The sequence below is a fragment of the Notothenia coriiceps genome, unplaced genomic scaffold (assembly GCF_000735185.1).
Source record: "Notothenia coriiceps isolate Sejong01 unplaced genomic scaffold, NC01 NC01_scaffold00012794, whole genome shotgun sequence".
NCBI classification, from domain to species: Eukaryota; Metazoa; Chordata; class Actinopteri; order Perciformes; family Nototheniidae; genus Notothenia; species Notothenia coriiceps.
Genome location: NW_011345495.1, coordinates 1 through 7,591, shown reverse-complemented (window position 1 = coordinate 7,591; position 7,591 = coordinate 1). Strand labels below are relative to the sequence as shown.

Sequence of the window (7,591 nt, the reverse complement as noted above, 5' to 3'; positions counted from 1 at the left end):
AGCATAAAGAAAGCTTACTGAAATATCTGCCACAACATAAGTAACCGGATCAGAGTAACATTAAGTACAGTCCGTGGCATATCACATCATAATGTATCATATATTTCCTTATCTGAGCCGTTTCTGGCCGTGCAACACTCACAGTGTCACATAGGCCTACTGTATGCAGAAGTATTATTTTAAGCAACACATTAAGTTGACGAAACACTCGAGTCAAATGTAATTAAAGTCAGATCCACTCGTGTTTTAGACGGGGCAGTGATATCATAAACCTGTTAATGTACGCATTCGAACACTTTTTCTTTTACCTGCTGTATTCACCTTGCAGGTGCAGCTATGTGGCTTATATCCTGGATAAAGTGTTTAAGTCATGGATGTTTAAAGTTTAACTTCTTCATGTCTAATATTATAGTTGACTTTTCATTCAGGAAGTATGACGCTGTGCTGTCAGTACGCTTGTCCATGTTTGTGATTGGTCGAATGCTCCAAATACCACCCCTCTCATGTGAACGCGCACCTAACTAGATAGGACACGGCTGGCTTGAGCGATCCACTTGATAACCCGCGTCGTAGTAAAGTTTAGCGAGAGTGCGTATGTTTTGGATTAGGCCAACCGGCTAACTCAAACATATCCAGGTTAGGTTGAACCAGCTTCGAAGTACAGGTCTCAGGTCTGTTTTATGTTTTTATGTTGGTATGTGGTCACTACATTCATGTTTCTGTGGTCTTCATTTGAACTTTTGTTCTTTCTTGTGAAGCACTTTGTGAATTCTATTTCTGTGAAAGGTGCTATACAAAATAAACGTATTATTATTATTAAATATCGTGGCCAAGAGGGAGCATGTTAATAGAAAAGAAAGGCACAAATGGACAAACTAACACTGTGAACAACACAATACAGTATAATGCAACCCAGTACTGAAATCTAAAACATCATTAAGTTAATATCCAAAGCCGTTTAAAGAGTCGCAACAGAAATGTGTTTATACATAGTGACAGAGAGGAGGGTGTTTGTTCTGTCTCACCTTTGAAGCATCAGACATGGAGCTGGATGAGTAGTTAGATGCACATGGACAGGATGGACACTGCGGCGGGACACCTAACTGAGACATAGAGGCGAGAAAGCAGTGGTCAGTTTTAATTGTGCTTATTAAAGATTCATGGAAAACTGGCTTAGTGCTGACTGCAAGATAATCACATTTAGTCACTGTGAGGGCTGTAGTTTGACTTAGCAAAAAGTTTCCCACTTCTAACTGATGTTACTGCAACTTAACAGCAACATTCCTAGCACACCAACATGAAGCTGAACTGACACTAGATTCACATTTAGAGTGCAAGTTACATGAATTTGAGTCCATTTCTGACATTTGTAAGGTTTAAAAAAAAAAAAAAATGGCAGTATTACCAGAAAGTGGACATATTTGTACTTGGTGGCCTGATTTCGATTAATTTTGGTGCGATTTGGGAGATTCTCTGGATCATTTGGATTGGACAGTCTGCCTATTTATTTGAAAACAAAAATTGTCCACAGTAGAGGTACTCCTTTTCATCTTGTGCTCTCTATATCCAATGGTCACAACACTCCTCATGGTAGGTTAAATCAGCCCATGGAGTACACATTTCAAAATACACACTTTCTGGTTAAAACAAAAAAAAATGTATCCTGAAAATGTCAGAAATTGACTGAGCAGGCCCAAAACCACTCTAAAACTGGCCAATCGGCTAGGCCATTTTTTAACTATTGTCCCCTTACGGCCCGTCCACACACAGGCATGAAAAAAATCTTTCAAAGCTTCGCCCATTCACTTGAATGGGGTGACATAGAAGATTTTTAATCTTCCCCGAAGTGCATTGTGGGGAGCATGGCATGGCTTTGCAAGCATCGTGAGCATCAAAAGTTGAGCAATGTTCAACTTTTGATGCTCCCAATGCTTTCGAAGCTGGCATCAGCCAATCAAATCCCGTTTATGCAAATCCCGCCAGTACAAGCGCTAGCCAATCAAACCGCGTGCAAGCTGGGAGAGCCAGACCGCAGTTCATTTCCTCATATTCCAAACGAGAAATTACGGTAGCAAATCACCCGGTTCTTTACGACCAGAACTATTTACCGGGATACAAACCGGAGGAACCAGGCATGGAGGGAGGTGGCAGAGACAGTGGGTGAAACTGGTAGGTTTTCGCCTGTTTGGGGAGTTTATATCCAGTTTACTTCGTTTTAACATTGCTATTGCTTTGTATGTCGGGGGCGGGAGATTCATGTGATTGGTTGTTGGTCGCAAAAAATCGCCAAGCTTCAGACACGCCCAGCATCAAGATTTTTTTCATGCCTGTGTGTGGACGGGCCGTTAGGCTATAATGCCATTAGTGCTAATTAACACAATTTATGCTGATTGTGCCAATTCCCCAACATATGCAAGTTACTATCCAGCAGTTTCTATGTGCTGCCCGTACAATACATTTCTAACATAAAACGTTGGGGTACTCAACATCTCCGGTTCACTATGCTGGCAACTAGACTACTTCCTCAGATTAGCATAGATGTTACATCTTCACAATTGTAACGTGAAGATGCCTGATTAGATTAACACAATAGCAGAAACATGAAATTCATAGGCTCCCTTCTAAATTGAGATGGAATAAAAATAAAATGTCACAGCATGTACACTACCTGTATATTGTTCAGATCTACTTTAGTTTCCACTAACAGTAATCTGCTCATCAGATTTTCCCAGCTCCCTCTGGATATCGTGATGACCTGTTCTTCATCCTGAAAGAACATGGAAAAGGTGGATGCAACAGTAATGTTGTATTACTGTGCTGTCTGTCCTGTAAAGGAAACATATACAACAAAGGGATGAATATGTAACAGAAATAGACCTTGTCTGTGTTTCTGTGTTGGTCACGTTGCTCCATGCGTTGCTCCATGCGTTGCTCCATGTGTTGCTCCATGCGTTCCTCCATGCGTTCCTCCAGCACACTGAGCCGGTCCAGCACACAGACCACACTCCCTAGGTGAGCTTCCAGTGCGGACAGCCTCCCCTCTACTTCTGAAGACTGAAAGACAAAGATAACAGTTACATTACATTTCATGTTGCATGTGTTAGCAAAAGACAAATGCGGTTGTTTAATAGATATTTCTTTAATTGAGTAAATCAAAATATACAGATAAACTCTATATATATTTTTTAGGGGATAAAAAGAAAGTTTCTATTTGCAAATGGCTGTTAACGCCTTCGACAAGCTCTAGCTAAGTCTTCACACTGCTTCAGCAGATGCTTACATAGAGGTGATCGTTGTCCACACCCTGTCCTGCCAGCTCTCCCTCTCTAGGAGAAGTGGACGAGTGCACTTCATTATGAGAAATATGAGTCACAATATGGGAGGAGAATGCTTCTGCAGTGGAGGAGTTTGTGGGGGAAATGGAGCAGTTTCCCATGTGATTCTCAACCACTGGCTTCTTGGACATCTGAAACACATCAAAACCCAAAGGCATTCAACTAAAGAGAGATTCCCTTAAGTAAACCCCTAATCATCACAGTTTCCTTAGCAGCAAGTATCAAATACTTCTATTTATAAGTGCATGTCACTAATATTAGTATATTAGAGGGTTTAAAGGTTGTGTCCAATGCAAGTTACCATCTGAAATGATATGGCTTCTTGGTACAAAAACACAATCTGAAGAGCACATTGAAGGCCCTCATATCTGTCTCCATACTGTTTAAAGTTGTTTTGTATTACGTCATCTTTTGCCTTAGGTATCTGTTTTCTAAAGAAAGCCAGCTGGAGCACAACTCTTTAAAGTGTGTTATTCAATCACACTGAATATGCACAGCTGTTTGTTTTATGGGTAAACCTGAAGTGGCCACCTTCCGGGCGGAGCGCTAAACTGTACTTCATCGCATGACCACAGGAAGCTGGCGCTAATGGAAGTCTGTGTCAATGCCCACATTTAAAGCAAAACTTACAAATGTTACAGCCCGGTATAAAAGCATTGTGGGTCTTTATGGGTCATTTCTCCATGCATGGCAACTGTTCAGGGGATACATTTTGAATTAACTCAGTCATTTGAATTGTATTACGGCTTACAGTTGCGCATTATTAGGGGTGTGGCCACGTTGAGTGACAGTTAGGTGCAAGATATGTTGAAGCCAACAATAATCAATAGTTTACAGTCCTTTGTATTTTTAGTGGAGATCTCAAGGTTCAAGGTTTTATTTGTCATACGAACATAGCTAGTGTAGTTATGACGATGAAAATGTTAGGTCACTGGCTCCTCCAACAGTGCAACATAATAAAAAAGATCAACATAAAAATATAGTGCAGGTAAATAGTAAATACAAAAATAAAAATAGTTTAAAAAGTGAAAGAGTGAAATAGTGCACTAAGAGTCTAAATCCAAGTTATTGGAATATGATATCTTACCACTATGCTTACAGTGTCTGCATCAGTCAGGGTCGGATGGGCTTCTCCTCTGTCTTCCTTGTGTGAGGGAGGACATCTGACTCTCTGCTGCAACTGGAAATGTTTAACGGGTCTCTACATTTGGAAAAGTCATGTTTTCTCATATTCAAACAAAATAACTAATTTATTTTTGAAAAGGCCATTACATGCCATTACATTACATGTCACTTGTTAGACGCTTCTATCCAAAGCGACTTACATACTCAATACTGTGGGCAATCCCCACAGGAGCAATTTGGGCTGAAGTGTCTCAGAGACACAACGACATGCTGACTGCAGTGGGGTTTGAACCTTGATCCGAACACCAACGCACAACCCACTGCACCACACGCCTCCCATTCATGAGTACTTTTAAGATTGGAATACTGCTCTGGAAGAATAAAGAGACCACTGCAGCAATATCAGTTTCTCTGGATTTACTATTTATAGGTTTGAGTAACATTTAAAAAAATATATAACTACTGACAACATGTATCTGTGTTGGAATGTAACAGACACTGGATTGGAATGGCTGCCATACATGTAGAGAATGAGATTTAAGACAAATGTGGAGGGGTCTCTCAATTTTTTTCAGAGCTGTATTAAGTACATTTAGCCTTTTTTTTTTACACACTGCATCTGGTACAAACAGATGTTATCTGTGAGAGTAAAAAGTAGTAATTGAAAGGTTCTGTACCTTCTTTAGTAGGTTGTGTTTCTGCAGGACCAAGTTAATGATGTCACAGATCACAGAGATCTTCCTCACAGAGAACCCCCACTGGAGAAACTGCTGCTTGGTCAGTATGGGCTTATAGTGGAAGATATCTCGCAGTACCTAAACACAAATCACACTCTTACATTTGATCACACAACCTATAACAATTGTGAGCGTGAAGTGAAAATTCCCTGTATAGTAGTGGGATGTTAGTCAATGTCCCTGAAAGATAGAGGATGAATGTGAAATAAGAATTAAGACAACGTAATGCTGCATCTGTGAAAACATGGCGCTAAGATTGTGGGTATGTACTACCTTATAAAGAGTGTCAGTGAATCGAAGGTCCGTTTTGCCAGTCAGCTCAAGTCCAACCTCCATCAGTTGGTTAGCAAAAGGTGGAGAGAAGGAGGTGAGGGTGAAGCTCACAATAGGTAGGAAAGCGGAGGGATCCCCTTTGGAAAGGCTAGTGGAGAACCAAAGAATGACATGCTAGATGGTGAGAAAATGTGCGTACAAGGAAAGATAGAATCTGATATTTAATGTCCACTGCTCAAAGTAGTTGTGATGGCTCATAAAAGTCAGTGCTTACATCAAGATCACACACAGGAGTGATAATGCAGAGAGGCAATCACATCCTGCAGAAACCAAACCTGAGCATGAATGATTATTTACTGATTCTTTACAGTCGAATGTCGAGGAGTGTAATATTAGCGTACCATATGCCAGCAGCAGGGTGGGGGGCCGAAGGGTCCCATTTTCCTGCTGCTTGCTGTGTAATAAACCTGCTCCCTATCATTTATGGAATTATGGAACCCTTTTGATAACTTATTCTATGTACATTGTATACCCATAAATCCAAATGTATTAAAGCAAACCCTAAATGTGATGTAGTTAACAATGAGTTTCTTTATTTTTTCAAAGCACTTAAATTAATGAAAAACTAAAATTCAATTAAACTGTTAAGCATGATTGAAAAATACGGTTTATGTAAAAAGGACTAGCCCCTTGTTGTATGTACTTAACTTTATTACTTTGATGTCTTCTGTATGCACCAGAAAAGTTTTCATTGAAGACTCCGAAAGCCATGTTGTTGGTACATGCCTTTTCCAATAAAGAGCTTTAAAATAAGAAAGATAAACCCTGCTCACTGACCGCTGCTGGAGACATGCTGACGTTAGCGTTGTGATCTTAAACTAGCTTCGTTTAATACAACCTTGTGATGAGACGTCAACGTTACAGTATGACGGTTTTAAAGGTTTCTGCTAGACTGGTGTGAGTTGAATTGTTACCCATTATAGTCCACATGTCCTGGGTACTTTATCGTCCGCAGGAGAGTTTCCAGTTTACGAAGAAAAGCATTGACATCTCCATTCGACAGCATCTTGCCTGCGAGAGAAAGAGAAACGTTAAACTAAAAGTCTACACACAGTAGACGACATACAACTGCTAAATACTTAGCATAACATTTCAAACACTTTTCTTCATGTGCAAACAAATACAGTAGTTAAAAAGGTTGCTGTAACCTACCACTCATTAGTTTGTTTTGCCGGGTGATCCCCCGCACCAATGCGATTGGCTATTGCGCGGCAAGTCTTTACACGTACTGTAACGCGTTGACGTCATTGGCGTAACCTGTACGCACACAGCTTTCAGATTTTTTGTTTTAGTTTATCAGTTTGTCATCGGCTGCATCTCACTTCGGTTAAATGGGATCCTTGCGTCCCTCACTTGCGTCGTTTCCATATACTTGTTTGACATAAACTGAGGAGTGAGTCCTGTGAGTTTCATGTGTTTTCTTCACTCCGCTGGTAAACTGCTCTCATGTCAAGAAGCAACAGATCACTGCATGCGCTGCATCGTCCAATCAGTGAGCGATACACAGTAAGGGGGCGGGGCGAGTGTCTGAGGATCTCACCGGAGGATGGTCTGGTAGTTCCTCGATTATCGCTCCTCCGTTATCACTCCTCGATCCTCGATCCTTGATCTTCGGTCCTCCGACAAAAATAAGGACGGTACTCAAGATGGCGCAGACAAAGCAACTTCCGGTGACACCGAGCCCGAGGAGCGAGGAAATGAAAAATAACCGAAGTGAGACACACCCATCGTCAGTGCGGATTTACATAGAAAATGCATGTGTCTGACTCATTGTAAAATCTCAATATTCCTGCAGGATACAGTGTGTTGAAGGTTGAAGTGACTCATGGGCCGTTTCTCAATCGCGAGGAAACTGGCTTCCAAGTATGGGCTCAGAACAGTCTCATAATACACACACACACATGGATTCACACTTGTATTTCATGATCCGCAAAAGGATTCACACTTGTATTTCCGGATCCACACTTGTGTTTTTCAATGCACACACAAATGTGTTCCGTTTCATATACATGTAAATAAAATCCAAACACAGAAAAAAGTTTTACATATGTATTTTTTATC

At 40.8% G+C, this 7,591-nt stretch overlaps 1 protein-coding gene across 1 annotated transcript; it reads right to left on the bottom strand.

Moving 5' to 3' along the window:
• Positions 1 to 989: 989 nt before the first annotated feature.
• cep44 (centrosomal protein 44) lies at positions 990 to 6,808 on the bottom strand (the record flags this gene model as incomplete). Its single annotated transcript, XM_010773639.1, has 9 exons — positions 6,683 to 6,808; positions 6,445 to 6,541; positions 5,471 to 5,618; positions 5,138 to 5,275; positions 4,423 to 4,536; positions 3,281 to 3,466; positions 2,878 to 3,054; positions 2,669 to 2,767; positions 990 to 1,103 (listed from the first exon to the last, which is right to left on the bottom strand). Coding segments are annotated over exons 1-9 (1,080 nt in total), but the record flags the coding sequence as incomplete, so codon positions are not given.
• Positions 6,809 to 7,591: the final 783 nt, after the last annotated feature.